General features: G+C 41.9%; 1 protein-coding gene across 2 annotated transcripts in view; it reads left to right on the top strand.

The window, feature by feature from the left end:
• The window catches only part of PALD1 (phosphatase domain containing paladin 1), a 315,653-nt gene that overhangs the window by 289,846 nt on the left and 3,807 nt on the right, over window positions 1–22,000 (top strand). For both annotated transcript variants that reach the window (XM_063435101.1, XM_063435102.1), the window contains one exon: window positions 429–584. In XM_063435101.1, the coding sequence (XP_063291171.1) occupies window positions 429–584 (156 nt within the window). The remainder of the gene's footprint in view (window positions 1–428; window positions 585–22,000) is intronic.

The raw sequence follows: 22,000 nt of genomic DNA, 5'->3' as shown, positions 1-22,000 counted from the left end.
TAGCATGTAAGCTCATTGAGCAGGGCCCTCCTCCCCTCTGTTCCTGTGCATCCATTTGTCTGGTTACAATTACGTGTCTGTTAGTCCACCCATTGCGCTATGGAAATTGCTGGCGCTATATAAATAATATAATAATAATAATATATTCCCTCGGTATACCTTAATGTTTGTACTGCCTCCACCTGTGTTATCTGCTGTACACTCAAGTAAGACGCTTCATTGATACCAACGATATTGTATTATTTCTGATGTGTACCCACTTCCCTTTCTTCATTCTGTAATCCCTGTTTTTGCTTAACCAAATATTGAAAACATCTAAATAAAGATTTTTTTTTTTTTTTAAATGTCACAATCACCACCATATTGAATTAATATGAAACTCTCTCTCTACTCTTTTCACTGATGGGCTTCTAAACTTTTCTTTGCAGATAAAAACTGCCAAAAATGTTAAAGAAATGCAGCTACTCCAATTAAGGAGTCTTCAGTACTTGGAGCGATACATCTACTTGATACTATTTAATGCCTATCTCCACTTGGAGAAGAAAGAGACTTGGCAAAGGCCTTTCAGTGCTTGGATGTATGAGGTGAGTGAACATTTATTTTATTGCTACCAAGAAAATAATGGCATATTGTGAGCAAAATCACTTAAATAGTCTTGAGTAAGCAAACAGATTTCCATAAACTGCAGCTGGAATTTTCTCTTGTATTCATGGTTGCGAAGAATAAAAGTACATCTTGAAATAATTTTCCAAGAATTAATTTTTTTTAATGTAGATGTAAATACAGTCTAAACACCATAAACACTGTATCTCCCCGGCACCCATAATCTCTCTTGGTGCCCTGATCCAAATACTACACTTCTGCGAGCACATAATGATTTGATAACAAATATATAGATGGAGCCTACAGATTCATAGTATCATAAACATGACAAAAGCTATAGTTTTTATGGTGCTTAATGGGCCCTTTCGTTACAAAATGGCAAAAAATGACAAAAACAAACAAACAAACTGCTGACAGTTTTCATAATACTCCTATGCAGACAGTGGCAGAGGGAATGGGGAAATGGTTCTAGTGCTTTTATAGTAGAACCTTGAATCAAATACAGCAATATTTGAGGAACAAATGTAGATCAGTAAAGCTTAAAACAATTGGCTACAAATGTTGATAGTGTAACGTCACCTATGGCTAAATAATCCCATAAGGCCAGTGTCTATAAAGATCACACAGAACAAGGGTGGCATTGATCCATTGTAAACTTGAAAATAGGTGGAAATTCCAACACTTATAAATGATAATTTACAGGCTCACTGATAAGATACAAATCCATTAAACAGGACACTCATAGCTTAAAGTAACACTATGGTCACCAGAACTACTACAGCTTAATGTATTTGTTCTGGTGAGTATAATAGCTCCCTTCAGGCATTTTCATGTAAGCACTGCCTTTTCAGATTCAATGCATCTCTATGAGGAGGTGCTGATTGGCCAAAACTGTGTTTGACCCTGCCCCCTTGCCAGTTTTAGCCAATTCAATGCTTTCCCTATGGGATTGGCTAAAAATTGGCAAAATTTTGAGGATGTCACCAAGGGGGCGGGGCCAGCGCCGGCAGACACATGGAGAGCTGAAAATAAGGTAAGTTTTAACCCATTTTGAGAGGGCGGGGGTGGGGGGCAAGCCACAGCACCTAAATGGTGGGTTTTCACTATAGGGTCAGGAATACATGTTTGTGTAGAGCACACTAAAAATGTATGAAAGACCACACACATGCAAATTACCATCAAATAGGATAAAACCTCAAGAAACAACAAATCATAGTGAAATCTGTATACAATACTTTAAATGGAATGATCCGAGCTCCTGAACACTGTGTGCTCTGTGTGTGGTCCCTCCGTGGGATACAATGACTGCTCTTGGGGTTCCCCACTTGTAGGGGATATATCTATTTTGCAGGAGCTGTAGGCTTGGTTTTAACTCCTTTCTCTATGCCATGGTAGCCCTGGTCAGGTCCGAGAAGATGGATAATGTTGATCCCTCAAAGTGTAAAGGGGTCTTTCCCCGGATCCCTGCCATGGTCAGAGCTTTGTGTTGGAGTGATTGGAATCGGATTATGAGAACCATGGATGCGGTCGCAGGGGCTTTGGTAGGTTTTGGCAGCCTAAACCTTCCGTCTAGCTGTACTGTCTTCGCTTGCTTAGGTGGCAGGACAGTGTTCAAAAGACGCCTGATGTAGTGTGGCGCCTCTATCGCCCCCCCTGAGTCGGGTATGCCCCTGACCTTTAGGTTGTACCTCCTGCATTGGTCTTCCATAGCGTCCATTCTGTCTGAGGAGGATTTTTGGTGGTGCTGGAGATCGGCCACTTGTTGTTCTACAGCCGTTAGCCGTGTGTTTTGGGTGCCGGAGATATCTTCCAGCCTCTTGATTTTGGCAGTTGCTGTGTCTATAGCAGTTTTGTAATATGCCATGTCTGTCGCTATATTTTTGCGTAGCTCGCTCAGCATTTGTTGAAGCAAGTCCGCTGTCACCGGTTCCCCCGGTTTGGATGTGGCTTTGGTGGGAGCTGATGCTGTGTTGGCAGTTGTTCCCATATCCAGGTCAGCAGTAAAGTCGTCCGAGGAGTATGAGTACAAGTCATCTGCCGTCGCCATCTTGTCCCATGCGGCCTTAGTTGTGCCGCGGAGCAAGTCTCCGATGTCTCGGCTCGTGGGGGCTTTATCTGCCCTCGGCTTCTTAGTTTTTTTGCCCATGGTGTACCAGGAAGCCTCTGGTGAGTGGGTCGTTCATTTAGGGGTTCTTATCTGCCTTGTAAGCGTCAGTTTTTCAGGTTGAGATATGGAGCTCAGGGTTATGCGACCGACCTGATCCCCAGTTGGCTCCGACCCCCCGGGCTCAGACTTTAAGCGCCTCGGGATATATAGAGTTGGTTGCTGAGATCACGTACTAGAATCGGGTACTGGAATATTCCACTGGATACTAAAATCTGCAAGAAAACAAGCAGAGGAAAGAGACTACTGCTATAAGGGAACACTCTGAAACAAAACAGGATAAATGGCAAAGGACTTTTCACACGTTTCAGAGTGTTCCCTGCTAACAGTGGTCTCTTTCCTCTGCTCGTTTTCTTGCAGATTTTAGTATCCAGTGGAATATTCCAGTACCCGATTCCAGTACTTGATCTCAGCAACCAACTACATAAGGCGCTTAAGGTCTGAGCCCACTACAAACGGCTCAGTGCCACGTGAGTGGGACCAATTTGTTTTAATCTGTTTTAAAGTATTGTATACAGATTTCACTATGATTTGTTGGTTTTATCCTATTTGATGGTAATTTGCATGCGTGTGGTATTTCTTACTTACCACCAATGCAGTATAATAATGTATAAATGTAAGTATTTTTGTTTCACATAATTTGGCGTTTACCAGCACAAGGAATGTTAATTGAAAACCTGATTGCAAATAATTTACGCCTAAAAAGAATGCAGAATTGGGATCATAGTTGAATATTTGTTTTCAGTAATTTTTTTATTTTTTTTTGTCTAAATTTGTCTTTGATTTTCACTTCTCTACCTTTTCTAGTTTATGAAGCTCAGGCTAACCTCAATCTAGGCCCTGGGGACCTTTGATGGGCAAAATACATGCATTAAAGGGATCTATAGTGCCAGGAAAACAAAGTTTTTGTCCTTTGTTGCTGGGTCAGGCTCCACCCACGATCCTCCCCCGCGAACGTCAGCCGCACGCGCGCATTAAATGCTTTTCAATGGGGACTGTAACGGACCGTTTCAGCATATGAGGGGTTAAAATCCGTTTAGGCGATAATCCCCTTTTCTCAGAAAGGCACAGCTACTGCAGAACATCAGAACTCACGAACTGGATATAGGTGAATAAGGTAGCACTCCAGCTGGAACCTCACAAATAGCTGCTAGCAGATGAATAGGAAAAGCAGACATCAGCTTACACTCCTAGCAGTCAAATCTCCAACAGCATACAGTGAATCCCCCCAAGAACGAGACAAGGCTCCGTGTTGAAGGTCAAGCAGTGGTCTGAGGTGCTGGGCACCCAGCCTGGTTTTTATTACATGAGTACACATACAGGCCACACCCAGGGGGAGGCATAAAATAACCAATAACATAGATGTTACCTCCCACACATCCCCTCCCCTTAGTGTGACACATAATCCCATTATGTGTACAGTTCAAAATATACTTTTACACAACTTTCATAACTTTAAAACCATACATCACATTCACATAAAAATACATATCCACAATCAATCCATTCAGGGGAACAACATATTAAAAAATGGCATGAATCAGACCAGGGGTTCAAAAGTTAGTAAAAATATCTTTTATTCCCCCTGGCTCAAACAGTAAAAGTAAAACATCCCCACAATGCATCCTGGCTTCCTCCCTTCTGCCCTGGAGATAATTGGAGAAGAAATCTAATTATCCAGGACTAGAGGCAGACTCCATTAACCACATGGTTGCAAAACAACATAAAACTCTTTAAAATACATAAAGTCACTTTTTATACATTAAACACAGACATTTAACATATCCCCAGATAGCTCAGGTCTGCGTGCACATTATTAGGTGAATGACACGCAGACCACACAAATACAGTTTAATTGCCATGGAGCCAAAGTCTTTCCCATAGTCTTTCATTATATGAATAGGCTCCATGGCATAGCTATCTGGGGGGTATCACTGCTCACACAGGGCAAGTACCGAATGGCCCCACTGTATTTAAAGGGCCAGAATGAGTGACATGCACTCTGTTAGGGCCGAATACTGTTTGTAAAGGGCCCAATCTCCCAGGGCCATAGTCCAAAGGCAGCAGGCGGGCAATCAGGCTTCTCCAGTTCTCAGTGGCGAGGTTGGTTTCGTCACAGGGACAATCTTAAAATCTGACACTGGAGGTCCTCATGCGGACCAAAAGTCTGTTTGGATTCTCGATGCCCTCTAATGAGGGCAGACTTAGAGCTGAAATGTAAACATTGCAGTTCTCTGCAGTTTGCACTAGGTGCAAAAGGAAACACAACACCCAGACCACTTCAATGAGCTAAAGTGGTCTGGGTGCCTACAGTGTTCCTTTAAAGAACATTACATAAACTGCTTATTGAACATATTATCTGTATATGTGTTTATAGTATAAAGGAAAGTGTGTGTTTATACTTTTGTTATTAGAGTGAATGCATGCATTTATGTGTGTATAGTGCCAGTGTTTGTACACGTGTGTATTTATACATGTTTATGTTATGTATTTGTCTATCCAGGGATGCATTTTTGTGTTTTGGAATTGTGTGAATGCAAGAATTTATTTGCATTTACACTGTGTATGAATGCAAAGTTCTGTTGGCATGATGTGTATACGTGAAAATGTATGTAGGTATGTATTTCTGGGAAAGCACTGTTATTTGTTTGGGTTCTGTAGATCTCTTCACCACCCATGTTTGTGTCTGTCTGTTTGCCTCTCTAACCTAAATGTCTTCCCCTATGACCCTTCCCACCTTGACTCTTAGTTTGTTCTAGCATGATCGAGCCTTAAATTAGTGAAGACCTAGTTGTGTTCTTAGTACAGAGTGTGTGTGGGACGGGAACATGATGTAATGTTGTATTACTGCTGGAACCTTAATGAGAAGCCATAGTGAAGCCCAGGAGCACAGTCATGCTAATACCAAGATCCCTCCTAGCATAAGTATAACAGTAACCCCCTTTGTGGTTTGCTGTCGGCCACTCAAGTAGCACCGTTAATAAATTTAATGATGCTGGGTCTTTGGGAGTTTCTCAGGCATCCTCAGCTGGTTCCTCACTGTACACCTAGTGAATTGCCCTTATTGTCCAAGACCAAATTACCCACGTGGTTAATACAACCTTGTTTAATAAACAAATGCCATAGTCTGCCCCTCTGTAAAATTTTTGGAATGTGCTTTCATTCCCCCCCCCCCCCCGCTCATTTCTCATCTTGTTTTGACTATGCGTACATACTGGATCCTAATCCATATTTATTTATTTTTTTGTATAGAGAAGAGAGAAACTTGTAGTTTATAAGGAACTATTGATTACAGAACTATTTAGAATAGAAAGGTAAGCTGAATTTGTTAAATAAATATTTGGATCCCCTGTAGTGCTGTAACCAAACAGCATAGTACAGATGTTTTCATTTCTAGCAAAAAAGTACTGTAATTCCAGGAACTAATCAGAATTTTGAGCAGACGACTGCATAATGAATGCAGAGTCTCTTAGAATTTTGTGAGGATGTTTTTTTTTTTTCTTCTCTGAGGGTGATTAATAACTATATTGGTGGTGAAACAGGTTCATTATGGAGAGATGATATGGTGCTGCAAACAAGAGAGTACTATATTAAATCTCCGTTATATTTAACCCAAGTGTATAATCACCAAAAATAGACTACATAGGCTAATAAATGTTGTTTGTTTGAGAATTCATTCCTTGCAATCCCTAGTACAGTGACTAATCCCAATGTATCAAAAAGGAGAGCACCTTGGTGTGTTTTGGAAGAAGGCAGGATAGGTATTTTGTTAAGTGTTGTGTATTTTTAAGACAAATATTTTTGGATAAAGAAGAATATTCTGTCATATTTAAAAATTATCAAATTATTATAATACTTTAAATAAAATATGTTGATTGTTCAGACGATTTTCTTAAGTTCCAAGCTGAATTAAATTGTTCATCATGTCATGTCAAAAATGTGTAAATAAAAACAAGTACAATATATAGATCTCCGTGATACATTACACGTTTAAAAAAAAAAAAAGTGCGAAGTGCATGTTTAAAGGAACAGTATAGTTACCAAAACAACTTTAATAAAGCCGTTACGGTGGATAGATTATGCCTCTAAAGTTTCTCTGTTCAATTCATTGCCATTTAGGAGTTAAATCACTTTTGTTTCTGTTTAATTAAACAAAACTGTTTAATTATCAATCAGATGCTACTTACATTTAACTTTAATTACATACAGGAGACTTCTGTATGGTCAAGCATGCTATTAACAGAGCAGGAGATAATAAATTCTAAATTAAGCAGAATTAGCAATACAGCATATATAATCATTAGATGAATCTTTACAGGAAGTGTTTAGGAAGGCTGTGTAAGTCACATGCAGGGAGGTGTGCCTATGGCTGCATAAACAAAGTGATTTAACTCTTAAATAGCAGAGAACTGAGCAGTGAGACTGCAGATGCATAATCTATACACCAAAACTGCTTCATTAAGCTAAAGTTGTTTTGGTGACTATAGTGACCCTCTAAGTGGAAAATGACACTCCAAGTGCAAAACGGGATATAGACAGATTCTCACGGTCTCCAATCAATTGTAGATATTTTCAAGATATAGAATGGAAAATTATAGTGCAGTAATTGAAATAACAATCTGCAATAAAAAAAAAGGCATATTAATGTTCGGTCCCCCAAAGGAGATTATCACCCTCTAATACACCTGATAATCTGTATGTGGCAAAAGATTGTCAAGTTGCACAGTTCTATGCAGATCATCGTCCATTCCATTCGACTTTCTCAGGAACCCGTATAGCTAGAACTGGAACTACAGGCCCATACGGGAGCCAACTGTGCCCCAAGTGGCCATTAATATTGGTAATCAGTCTCTCTCTATATATATAGGGACACAAGGATAGGAGAAGTGTGTTGGGATACCCCAGACATATCCTTCTACAATTCACATTGTGATAAGCCTGACCTTTTCCAACAAAACTACCTTACCTAATTAGTAAAATAACTGGAAATATTTTGCTGATCCAACCTACGTATTCAGTCCTCTGGAGATGTAGCTGTCAGGGTACCTGTGGTCTCTACCTCCGAAAGAGGTAGAGACTTAGCTGTTCCTCCATCCAGACGGCCTGATGGCTCCCTTCCCCACGGTCTATCCGGTCATGCAAGGCCGTCCGCGAGGGAGTGACTGCCTTTTACAGCATCTAGGCAGGAAGTTGTCATCAGGACACTCCTCCGGAACGACCTGTCACTCAATGGCTGCAGGACCAATCAGGACGCCTTGGAGGCGTGGTTACTGCTCTGAACAGGGTATTTAACAGAGCTTCTTTCATTAGCTCATTGCCCTGTCGTGGTTCTAGCTTGTTCTAGTCACTCAGTGCTTGTGTATTCTATTATCCCTTTTGGTTTCGACCCGGCTTGTTTACCTTACTCTGCTTATCTCTGTTACCCTTGATTCGGCTTGTCTCTCGCTTACCTGTCTTCTGTTACCCTCGACCTCGGCTTGTCTTTGACCATTCTATACTGTACTACTTTAGTTAGTCCGGCCATTCTAAGGTCCGGTATACGTATCTGGCTACTGTTTGTACTCTGCGTGTTGGATCCCTGTCCCGATCCTGACATTACGACAGGGCCAATGGATCCTGCAAGTACAAACAGTAAGCTGGCTTCTCCTGATCCTAGGTTTGAAGCCATGGATCACAGAATGGATCAGATGGCGCTTGCGCTACAGGCTCTATTATCTCGTGCCAATAACCCACCAGAGGAGATACGTAATACCCCTGTTTCTCCTGTCGGTTCAGGTCTAGAGGTAGCCACGGTGGGTGCTTCTTCTCGCATTACCCCCCCAGTACGCTATGGTGGGTCTCCTGAGAAGTGTCGTGGTTTCTTAAACCAAATTAGTATCCACTTTGAATTGCAACCTCGCTCTTATCCTACAGATAGGGCAAAGGTAGGATTTATTATCACCCTACTTATTGAGAAAGCTCTGAGATGGGCCAACCCATTATGGGAGAACGATAACCCATTAGTTTATAACTATAACGCCTTTGTAGCTGCTTTTAGAAGAACATTTGACCCTCCAGGTAGAAAGGTTAATGCAGCCAGATTACTGTTGCGTCTGAGACAGGAGAACCAAAGACTGGTGGATTATGCACTAGAGTTCTGGTCTCTGGCGTCAGAGGTCAAGTGGAATGAGCAGGCGTATATGGATGTATTTTTGAATGGCTTATCTGAAGTAATCCTTGATGAGGTTGCTACCAGAGAACTCCCTGAGAATTTAGAGGATTTAATTTCGTTCATCTCTCGTATAGATGAACGTTTAAGAGAGAGACAGAACACTCGAGAGAGGAACCGGAGACCTTCTTTTAGGTTAGCTCCCGCTTTTCCAAGTCCTGACTCCACGGTATCTTTGCTTCCTGAACCTATGCAGATAGGGTATACCCGCCTCTCTGAGGAGGAAAAACAGTACAGGAGAAGAGAGGGTTTGTGTATGTATTGTGGAGCTAAGGGTCATTTACTCTCGAACTGTTCTAACCGCCCGGGAAACGCTTGCACCTAAGTCTCTCTAGAGGACAGGCCTTGGGTGTTTCTATTTTGTCCTCTACTCCTAATTATAAAGATCACAGGCTTCTGCTACCAGTTTCCTTAACCTGCGGGGGGGAAGTAGTAAGGGCTATGGCTTTGATAGATTCTGGTGCTGCTGAGAATTTTATCGACCAAGTCTTTGCTAGTAAAAACAATTTCCCATCCCAGCTAAGGGAGACACCCTTGGCCGTTGAGGCCATAGATGGTAGACCACTACTAGACCCTGTTATCTTTCGTGAGACCATACCCATTGAGTTAAATGTTGGTATCCTACACGTGGAGAATTTATCTCTTCTGCTCATTTCGTCTCCTTCCGTTCCCTTAGTTCTGGGGTACCCGTGGTTGAAAGAACATAACCCTATTATCGATTGGGAATTAGGGGAGATACTCTCGTGGGGGCCAGGGCTGCCAGGATCGGTGTTTGTGCAAGGTTTCTCCATTAGCTAATATTAACATACAGGAGAACCCTACTCAGGCCACAGAAAGACAAATACCAGACCTTTACCTAGACTTAATGGCAGTGTTTGACAAGAAGAATGCCGATTCTTTGCCGCCACACAGGTCATTTGACTGTAAAATTAAGCTTCTACCCGGGACTATGCCTCCGAGGGGCCATGTATATCCTTTGTCTGTTCAGGAAAACTCGGTTCTAGAGGAGTATATTCAGGAGAATTTAGAAAAGGGATTCATCAGGAGGTCTTCTTCCCCGGCCGGGGCGGGGTTCTTTTTCATTAAGAAGAAGGATGGTACGCTGAGACCGTGTATCGATTACCGAGGCTTGAATAAAATAACTGTCAGAAATGCCTATCCTATCCCACTGATTACCGAGTTATTTGATCGTCTTAAGGGCTCCAAAATCTTCACCAAGTTAGATCTCAGAGGGGCTTACAATTTGGTGAGAATCCAGCAAGGTCACGAGTGGATGACGGCATTCAATACCCGGTATGGCCATTACGAATACACTGTTATGCCATTTGGACTATGCAATGCTCCTGCAGTATTTCAAGAGTTGATTAATGAGGTACTTAGGGAGTTTCAGCATGATTGTGTTATTGTTTACCTGGATGACATACTAATACACTCTAAGGAGATTGAGACTCACCATAGACAGGTCAGAAAGGTGTTACACAAACTTTTGCAACATGGTCTATACTGCAAATTGGAGAAGTGCAGTTTTGATCAGTCTCAGGTAGACTTTCTTGGGTACGTGATTTCTGGGGAAGGTTTTAAAATGGATCCTGGTAAACTCCAATCTATTTTAGACTGGCCTTTGCCCAAAGGACTCAAGGCTATCCAAAGGTTTATTGGTTTTTCCAACTACTATAGGCGCTTCATTAAGGGTTACTCCTCTATCATTGCGCCTATTACCAATATGACCAAACAAGGGGCTGACACTAAGTTCTGGTCTGAGGAAGCTCTTGTTGCTTTTAAGACTCTCAAGGAACTTTTTGCCTCAGCTCCCATTCTAGTTCATCCTGATACGACTCTGCCTTTCTTGCTCGAGGTCGATGCTTCTGAGACAGGAGTTGGGGCTGTTCTGTCTCAAAGGTTAGGGGTGGATAAACCGTTACACCCTTGTGGTTTCTTCTCTAAAAAAATTTCTGGGCCTGAGAGCAGATATGACATCGGGGAGAGGGAACTGTTAGTGGTCATTAAGGCTTTAAAGGAGTGGACACATTTACTGGAAGGGACACTACACCCTGTTACTATTCTAACGGATCATAAGAACTTATCTTATATTGGGGAGGCTAAGCACTTGTCCGCCAGGCAGGCTCGCTGGGCTTTGTTCCTCACTCACTTTAATTATGTTCTTACGTATAGACCTGGTTCTAAGAACTCTAAAGCCGATGCTTTGTCTCGTCAATATGAACCATCCACTATAACTGAACCACTTCTGTCCTCCATAGTTCCTAAGGGGAATATCATCGCGAACACGAATCTCAGGATTCACTCTCCATTGCTTTCTGAGATCATGAAGTTTCAGCATTTGGCACCCAAACAGACTCCTGGGGATCGACACTTCGTTCCTGCCGCTCTCCAACTGGAGGTGCTACGCTGTCTCCATAACAGCAAGGTGGCTGGGCATCCTGGCATCCGCAAGACTTATGCGCTGGTCTCTAAAGATTTTTGGTGGCCTGACTTACGCAAGGATATTAAAAATTCATCGGGGCATGTGAAGTTTGTACCAAGACCAAGCTACCCCATTCGCTTCCATGCGGATTTCTGCACCCTTTAGAGGTTCCTGAAAAGCCTTGGTCCTGCCTGGCAATGGACTTCATTGTTGATTTGCCTATTTCTAAAAAGCAGACTGTCATCCTCACTGTGGTAGACAGATTTACTAAAATGGCTCACTTCATTCCCTTACCTAAACTCCCCTCTTCGCCCGAATTAGCGGAGATATTCGCCAGGGAGATTTTCCGTTTGCATGGGATACCTTCCCAAATTGTCTCTGACAGAGGCTCCCAATTTGTTTCCCGTTTTTGGAGATCATTCTGCTCCCAACTAGGCATCAAATTGAATTTCTCCTCTGCCTATCATCCTCAGTCCAATGGAGCTGCTGAACGCACTAACCAAAAAGTTGAACAATATTTACGTTGTTTCGTTTCAGAACACCAGGACGATTGGGTCGGTTTGATTCCTTGGGCGGAGTTTGCACATAACAATCTCATTTGTGATTCTATGCATTCTAGCCCTTTTTTCTTGAATTATGGCTTTCATCCTTCCATCCTTCCTTCGGAGTCTTCTTCTCAAGGGATACCGTCGGTGGATGTTCATGTTGCCAATTTAAGAAAGTTGTGGGATCAAACTCGACAAATCCTTCTGCACAATTCTACGCTGGTTAAAAGACACGCTGACAAACGTAGAAGGGCAGCACCGGTGTTTGTTCCAGGCGATAGAGTATGGTTACGTACTAGAAACATTCGGTTAAAAGTGCCGTCTATGAAGTTTGCTCCTCGATATATTGGACCTTACAGGGTACTGTCTCAAATTAGCCCAGTTGCGTATCGTTTAGCGTTGCCTAATGCCTTACGCATTCCTAATTCATTTCATGTTTCCTTGCTAAAACCATTAATATGTAACAAGTTCTCCTCCATGATCGCCCCTCCCCGCTCAGTTCAGGTGGAGGGTCAGGAGGAGTATGAGGTCAATTCCATCGTTGATTCTCGAATCTCCCGGGGGAGACTGCAATATCTGGTCGATTGGAAGGGTTATGGTCCTGAGGAGAGAAGTTGGGTACCTCAGGAGGAGGTGCATGCTCCCCGTCTCCGCAGGGCGTTTCACTCTAGATTCCCTTCTCGCCCTGATGTATTCCGCCCGGTGGGCGTATCTGAGAGGGGGGGTACTGTCAGGGTACCTGTGGTCTCTACCTCCGAAAGAGGTAGAGACTTAGCTGTTCCTCCATCCAGACGGCCTGATGGCTCCCTTCCCCACGGTCTATCCGGTCATGCAAGGCCGGCCGCGAGGGAGTGACTGCCTTTTACAGCATCTAGGCAGGAAGTTGTCATCAGGACACTCCTCCGGAACAACCTGTCACTCAATGGCTGCAGGACCAATCGGGACGCCTTGGAGGCGTGGTTACTGCTCTGAACAGGGTATTTAACAGAGCTTCTTTCATTAGCTCATTGCCCTGTCGTGGTTCTAGCTTGTTCTAGTCACTCAGTGCTTGTGTATTCTATTATCCCTTTTGGTTTTGACCCGGCTTGTTTACCTTACTCTGCTTATCTCTGTTACCCTCGACCTCGGCTTGTCTTTGACCATTCTATACTGTACTACTTACGTTAGTCCGGCCATTCTAAGGTCCGGTATACGTATCTGGCTACTGTTTGTACTCTGCGTGTTGGATCCTGACAGTAGCTCTAGATCCTGTATTCAATTATTTAAATAATGTATGACCTCTCTTAGTTTGGATAAGCAAATGGGAGTGGGATTCCAGGGAATCCTGTATTCACAAGGAGTCTACAATTACTGTTGTCAGCTTCCTGTTGGCATTTTCCTACTTGCAGACAGCTGCTGTCAGATGTAAACAGCTGAAACAAGCTGTCACACAAGGCACTCTGAACGGTGAAATTCTTTCTTAATGTCTCAAGTTACAGTCCCATTTCACCATGTCCAGCTGTGTGATTCTAGAACAGTAACTTGTACAATCGTAGCAGTTCTCCTAGGAAAATCTGTTAGTATATTAGGTCTCCCTTTGTCTTCGTTTTGCCTGCAAATTGAACTCTAAAATGTTTGGCCTCTTTCGGTTTTTGTTGATGAATTTGCTCTGGTCCTAGAGTTTGGTCAGCTGGTCGTGAACAGAAGAAGGTGGAATTTATGTGCATTCGTTAAACAGAACAACCTTAGCCAGCAACATTTCCATTCTGAAATGTGTTCTTAGGTTTCTTCCTCCTTTATATTTTTCCAGTTAACTGCATGTGGCAGTAAAAGAAAGATGCCTGCCTCGACTTGAATTTATTCTGTTTTGCCTGGTAGTTTGAACAAAAACAGAAAAAAACACAACACGCACACACACAACTTAATATGAGATATTTTTCCTTTGTGGGGGGAAAAAAAGTTTAAACTAGATCTAAATTTAGAGGAATGGGATAGGTAGACAATGATGTAGCTGTACTTTAAAACTTATCCCACAAAAAGCGACGCTTTATCCTAAGCAACTTTCTTTGATTTTACTTGGATATTATCTAGTCTACTTGAATGTGCTTTTTTTTTTTTTAATTCTTTTTTTTTTTTTTACATGGGTTTAAAATAGTTTGATCGCTGCATCGACGAGGTCTTCAGTTTATTTGTTTTGGATAACCTTTTCAAATGATTACATTCTGTTAGAACTTCCCAAATCACGTATCTCAGGAGTCACCATTAGAGTCTGTGGGATTTTTTTGTGAATAAATCATTTGGAAAGTTTTTCTAACAGATTTCAAACATTTGAAAAGCTTATCCAAAAATAAAATAAAATAAAATAATTGAGGCCTGGCTTTGAATGCAGTTATTTTTTAATGTTTGAGGAAGTCAACATCTTCTAACATTGTGGTCAGTGGCGTACATACCAGGGTCGCAGGGGTCGCGGCTGCGACCGGGCCCGGCCCACCAGGGGGCCTGGCCGCCCGGCGACCCAGGTATGTACCCACAGGGCCAGCCTCTTCTGCTGGGGGGCCCAGGAGCCGGCCACCTCCGGGCCCCCCGAGGCTGGCCCTGCTGTCACCCGGCTGGCTGGCGGGCACGCGAGGGAGCACTGTCCCCTGGGTGCTCCCTCTTCAGCTCCCTCGCGCACCGCACTGAAACCGGAGCCGGAAGATGACGTCATCTTCCGGCTCCGGCATCAGTACGCGGCGCGCGAGGGAGCTGAAGAGGGAGCACCCAGGGGACAGTGCTCCCTCGCGTGCCCGCCAGCCAGCCGGGTGACAGCCTGGCCAGCAACACCACTGGACCCCAGGGAATCCCCCCAGCTCTCCCACAGGTAAGGAGGCTGGAGGGATTAAAAAAAACAAAAAACGTTTGAGTGTGTTAGTGAGTGTGTGTTAGTGTTAGTGAGTGTGTGTGTTAGTGGGTGTGTGTGTTAGTGAATGTGTGTGTTAGTGTTAGTTTGTGTGTGTTAGTGTTAGTGAGTGTGTGTGTTAGTGAGTGTGTGTGTTAGTGAGTGTGTGTGTTAGTGTTAGTGAGTGTGTTACTGAGTATGTTTGTGTGCGTCTGTCACTGAGTGTGTGTCTGTCAGTAAATGTGTGCGTCTGTTCATGAGAGTGTGTGTGTGTGTGTCTTAAGCACTTACCTTTCTCCAGCGCCGGACTCCCTTAACGCTGGGGATCTCTCCGTCCCCATCCGCCTCTCAGCTCCGAATGCACATGCGTGGCAAGAGCCACGCGCGCATTCAAACCGCCCATAGGAAAGCATTACTCAATGCTTTCCTATGGACGTTCAGCGTCTTCTCACTGTGATTTTCACAGTGAGAATCGCAGAAAATCCTCTAGCGGCTGTCAATGAGACAGCCACTAGAGGCTGGATTAACCCTCAGTGAAACATAGCAGTTTCTCTGAAACTGCTATGTTTTCAGCCGCAGGGTTAAAACTAGAGAGACCTGGCACCCAGACCACTTCATTGAGCTGATGTGATCTGGGTGTCTGTAGTGGTCCTTTAAGTGTTTATGCATGCACTGGCATACATACCGTGGTCGCACGGGTCGCAGCCCTGCGACCAGGTGCCCGCCGCCATGTGTTGCGGCCCCAGCCTGCGCAGAGTAAGCTCTCGCGCGGGGGGAGGGGGGGGCCCCAGATCAGTTTTCGCACCGGGGCCCCATGGGTTGTGTGTACGCCACTGATTGTGGTAAAAAAAAAAAAAAATAGGTGAAGTTTCTGCTCAACGTCTGGGTCAGTATTGCCCCACAAATGTCACTTCCTGAAGTCAGGTTGTGCATTCTACATAAAAAAGCACAGTACACAGTTAAAACAGGTGTTAAAGGGTTACTCCAACCACATTGACCACTTCTGCTTTTAGATGGTGGTATGAGTCTGTTTGTGCAGTGTTTTCAGCTTGAAATGCGCACATCCAGAGATATGTGAACTTCTGTGGCGGGGGCTAGTTGCACACCTAATATGCGTGACTTAGACAACCTGGAATGCATGCGGTCTGTGAATTGTCCAATCAAATGCTTTTCTATGAGAAACATTTGATTGGACAATGGATTATGCGGCATGATGTCAGATGGGGCGTGGAAACCAGAGCAGGGATTTAAAAAATAAAAAAAAGCATGGTATTATAGTGGCTGACAGGGCATTATTAGTGTAAAAATGTATTTGTGTGAAAAAGGGTTATAGTAACTCTTTAATTTTAATACTATCTCGGCACCAATTTGTGGCATAAGAAACACACCCATTCAATACCTCTGGAACACTGACAACGATTTCACTGTCTGCTGATTACGTAGTGACTGTGGTGAAAATATGGAGAAATATATGTCAATAGATTATGTATGAGGTTATAAACTAGAGGCAGGTCTGTCACCACTGAATGTGTAACAAAAGTTTTAAAAAAAATACAGGCCATAGAATAGCACCCAAGAGGTGTGCGTGCTGTGCATTTGGTGGTCTGTTTTTGCTCTAGCGTTAAAGTGGAAACGGTCAAAGCAATTAAAAAACACGGTTTATGGTCTTCTGCTTAGCTGACCTTATTGCCTCCTCTTCTTTCCCATATCATCCCTTGGCATCATCTGTGTGCTTCTGCTTTCTGGACAAGCTCTAGCCTCTGCTTACTCCAGTATGTAGTGCCTTATAATCTGGACTGCACAAAGTAACCAGCAGAATGTGGACTTGTCATATGCAATACCAAAAAAGCACAGGTATAACCATAAACGTGGGCCACCACGAACTGTTCCATGTCGATTCCCTCAAAGGTATGAAAGGACTGGTACTGCTGTGGACATGTAGTTGTAGTCTGCCCATCACCAGAGATATGTGGGATAGCACTGTACTTTGACATGAGTAGGGCTAAATTTACAAACATTCCAAAAGGTAAGCTATGCAGTGATTAAATTAGCTCATGGTGGTGATATGCATCAACCTATCCAGGTAGGAAATAGTAGGTATGGGGGATTAAATAATAAATATGGTATCTCGCTTTAAATTAAATCATTGTTTCAGTAGTGAAAACTAAGTTTATAATATTGTTTTTTTATTCATTTATTTTTTGCTAAACATCTAAAATGCCAGATTACCTGCAATTTGCCCAATATCGGTACTGTGTATCTCAAATCGTATACAAAATAATGATCAATTGAAACAAGGTACCAGGAAACAAATCAGCTTGTTTTTTTCTTTAGTACTTTGCAAAAGGCATAATGGAGACTTGCTGATTTTGGGTTGTGGGAAAGCCCCTAGCCCTCCATCACAGTTAGTCCTGCTAATTTATAGTGGCGTGGTTGATCTCTGAAGTGAAAGATGAAAGGCTTATCTGCCAACTCCAGTTAATCTGGACAGACTGGCCCTAGTAAAAGTACAAGCCACTTATCTTAAAATGGCAGTGTCTCTTATCTGTTTATAAATAGAGGCATTACACCTTTATTTTTCCGTGTACAATATATAATCACTATGGTGTGAAGGAGTATCGATTATATTTTTGGAATCTATGACAGATGCCCATAATGTTTCAGTAGTGGGTAGAAAACTTTAAGTATCATTTGGTTTAATAAAGGGAAAAATGAAAAACTATGATATAGAAAAAGAAAATATATTTATTTTTTCTATACCTGTAACCTGTGTCTGTTTAGGTACTTCTATACTTGCAAAGTAAGAGGTAAGGGTATAGATATAAGGATTACACAGTATTGTATATTATTAAATCATTGAATATAGTTTTGGCGAGAAAGTTAATCTTAGTATACAGAGAATGAGAAATATCTACATTAGGGATTACATTAGTAGCTACCCAAATTGGCATAATGTTGCAAGAGTAATATTTTTTCCTTTATATGGCACATTTCTCATTCAAAATATCTTGCAGTCATTTGAGGTACGCTCTTGGGTTTTAACACAATGGACAGATTATTAACAGATCTTACATAAGCAGTGACTCGTGTTTCACATCAAGTACAACTAGTGTATATCATATATCACCATCGACATTCGGCAACAACCAATATTAGATATGTTATACAGTGACTGTTATCAGAACCCATCCAACCAGCATTGTTGTTCAATACAAAATATATTAAAGCTTGGGTGGTACAATCCCTACGAAGGATATAATGTAGAGTAGCTCTTCCAACGGGTAGTTCTTCCCAGAATACAGGTAGCAGGTAGGCAATGGTGGTATAGATGTGCCAGGAATCGTAAAATATATAAAAATGACCAAAAAACAATAAAAATATAATAAACTGTCAGACATAAATTAAGTGAATGCCAAATATATTTAATGCTCAAAAATAACTAGTATAAAATAACATTATAAAATAAAACAAATATATTTTACTGTTCCTGGCACATCTATTACACCATTGCCTACCTGCTTCCTGTATTCTGGGAAAAACTACCCTTTGTAGGAGCTACTCATCATTCTATTCCTGGTGGGGATTGTACCACCCAAGCGTTAATACCTGAGCAAGTGTATATTGCTCCATCAAATGTGAGTAGATTATTTATATCCACCTACATACCAAGAACACCATATCTGTCAGTGGGGTTTGTACGCTGTTATGCTCAGAGCTGTTTTTTTTAGCTTCACTAAATGTGAGTGCTACATCATAGACCTCTTTGTTGTTTGTTCTGCACTTGGTGCTAGATACTCTGCACCATTACCGCTATCTTTCTTCTTTATTCCATATACCTTCCACCTTTAGAACCCTGGACGATTTACAAGTAAAGAATACTCCAAGCACCTGATAATCTATTTTACTTTTTATTTTGGCGCAGCCTGTACATATATTTTGTATTATCTTGCTCTATAATAATCAGTAAGGGGCTGAGGGTATCCCTTACTACCAGTGTTTGCTGCCTGCTTACAACTTTATGTATAGTTGCCTTTTAGCTCTTGTCCTATTCTCTACTACTTATGATCATGACTCATAGTCTCAAGAATATATTTTATGCAAAAGGAAGGAATAGATGGTCTTCTGTATGAATTTATCTAAGTCACCAAGAAAACCATTTGGTGAGCTCATCAAAAAGGTATTACAACACCAAAAACAATAATGGAAATAAGATCTCAGATAAACAGTGTGCAAGTGCACTTAAAGAAAAATTTATAAAGACCCGCCCAGGGTGGTCCTATGTGCCTAGCAGACCACTAAAACCACTGCAGTGAGATAAGGCATTTAACCTTATAACAATTTGTTACAGTCAGCAAATTGGGAAAGCCTGGAAATAGGAGACATTCAGCGGTTCAATTGGATGCGATAAGCACCCAGACCATGTCATCTTAGTGAAGTGATTTGGGTGCAATGATCTGGTTGTTTTAACTCTGCAACTGAAAGCAGTGCTGTTTTGGATTGATGATAATGTTTACATTGCTGGGTTAACATGTCTCTAGTGGCTGTAATACGCCACAGCCACTAGAGGGGCTTCTGCCCCAATAGCGCAGTTAAACTTGGCTATTCAATCTGATGGTCTCATAGAGTCTATTTGATTGGTGCATCGCAGTGTTTTGCTACACACGCACACTAGTCCCCCCCAGTGGGCTTGCTGAAATCAACACAATTGATGATCTCAGCCAAAGAGGCTGGGCTAAAAAGAGAAAAAAACTACCTTGCTCCTTCACATGACTGGGGCTCCCTAACCGGTGAGCAAGTCACTATAGTGTAAGGAATATCCTATAGACTGTAAGCTTGTTTCAGCAGAGTCCTCTTCAACCTATCGTTCCTGTATGTTTTCTTGTAATTGTCCTATTTATTGTTTAATCCCCCCTCCTATAATATTGTAAAGCATCACAAAATCTGTTGGCGCTTTATAAATGGCAATAATAATAATATCGTTTTGTATTCCTAATGCTTTAGTGTTAATTTAATGTTTTAATGCATGTTTTTGTAATGCATTTTTTTATGACTAAAATAAGTGTAAATCTGTGTTCTCATGTGCCGATTTCTATTTTTTTCTATGTAAGTCTCATTTTTATTTAATATCTCTATTTGTGCCATTGCACCTTATATTTGATTTCATTATTATTATCGAAAAAAGCTAGGCATGCAGGACGCAGCTCTCGGCAGAATCAGTCGTTTCTGCATGAAAGGAGGGCTTTAAATTCAACTCCTATCTGTCTCGCCCACTTAATAAAGTTCTGCATTTTCAGTGACAACAAGGAAACATTGTAACATATTCACTGCAGTGCCAAAGATAACAAACACTGCAAAATATAACAAACCCTTCAAAAGTTCCTAGAAAAATATTAAAGTACTACAAGGCGAACTAAAGAGCTGACTTAGTATTTGTTCTTTTTAGTCAGGTCCTATATGAACTGGCTTATGTTTAACCTCTACATTTATGGTTAATGGTCAAAAGAATAGAATAATGAATTGCAAACAATATACGAAGAAACAAATGATGAATAGGGTAGATCCAATAATTCACATAGCTATATGCAAACCATTGAAAAAGACCCCATTCATTGCCTACCTCAAAGCTGCAAAGTAGGGGGTAACCCAGAGAAAATACACAGAAAAGGAGACCCTTGAAACAAGGGGATCCTGAGAAGCAACTTTGGACACGGAAAAGGCACTTGAATGCCCGGTAACAGGAAAGAGAGAGAGAGTAATAGGAGAATGAACAGGTGAGAGATAATGAATCATAACCTGTACCCCCAACTTGCTTGATATATCATACTAGTACAAAATAATAGTAAAACTAGATGAATAGCCCCGCACGAGGGCTATAGAGGAGTAACAAACAAGAGAACCCCCAAAAATATCTCTCCAATAGCTGCCTAGTATAATATGTGGATACAACCACCTTAACTAGGGCAAACACACTAAATGCCTGCTACCGTTGGCAAACCGAAAAGTCACCTAATAAAAACTATAAAGTGCTACCTAAAAGTGTAAGACAAACATAAGAAAAATAAAGTAAAGGAAACGCTCGACGCGCGTTTCAGCGTGTATGCACGCCGTCGTCAGGAGCTAGCTCACTTTTAGGTAGCACTTTATAGTTTTTATTAGGTGACTTTTCGGTTTGCCAACGGTAGCAGGCATTTAGTGTGTTTGCCCTAGTTAAGGTGGTTGTATCCACATATTATACTAGGCAGCTATTGGAGAGATATTTTTGGGGGTTCTCTTGTTTGTTACTCCTCTATAGCCCTCGTGCGGGGCTATTCATCTAGTTTTACTATTATTTTGTACTAGTATGATATATCAAGCAAGTTGGGGGTACAGGTTATGATTCATTATCTCTCACCTGTTCATTCTCCTATTACTCTCTCTCTCTTTCCTGTTACCGGGCATTCAAGTGCCTTTTCCGTGTCCAAAGTTGCTTCTCAGGATCCCCTTGTTTCAAGGGTCTCCTTTTCTGTGAATTGCAAACAATGTTTATGACGTTTGCTTAGTAATAGGGGGTAAGACATTCATATTTCAGATAATGCCTGTGGCTGCTCACTGTTAAAAAAAAATAATAAAAAAGGGTCCCCCCTCACTGAGCTTGAAATCCATCCAATCACAGTGCTCTGTGTCAATTTACACAGCGTGGGAAAGTTCTTTGGAATTTTCCCACGCTGTGTAAAATGACACAGAGCACTGTGATTGGATGGCTTGAAATCCATCCAATCACAGTGCTCTGTGTCATTTTACCCAGCGTGGGAAAGTTCTTTGGAATTTTCCCACGCTGTGTAAAATGACACAGAGCACTGTGATTGGATGGATTTCAAGTCATCCAATCACAGTGCTCTGTGTCATTTTACACAGCGTGGGAAAGTTCTTTGGAACCAGCCAATCAGAGTGTTCTTAGCCTAATTGCAGGGTGTGGCAAGGCATTATAAGCCTTCCCCCACCCTGCAGAGTTCAGTCTGCGCGGAGCCCTCGATGGGTGAAGATGGATTATTTTTTTGCGCTCGTTTTTTTTTTTTTTAAATTGCGTCGGTTATTATGGTTTTTTAGTTGGCCTTTTTTGGGGCTGAAAAAAGATTTTAGAAGAAAGAAAACATTGACTGGTAAGTTGTTTTTATCTAATTTTTTTTACAGGTTTTTAGTTGAAGGTCCCCCCCTCATTATT

The sequence above is a fragment of the Pelobates fuscus genome, chromosome 10, assembly GCF_036172605.1.
Source record: "Pelobates fuscus isolate aPelFus1 chromosome 10, aPelFus1.pri, whole genome shotgun sequence".
NCBI classification, from domain to species: domain Eukaryota; kingdom Metazoa; phylum Chordata; class Amphibia; order Anura; family Pelobatidae; genus Pelobates; species Pelobates fuscus.
Note: the sequence above shows the minus strand (reverse complement) of the source record. Positions and strands in the feature narration are given on the sequence as shown.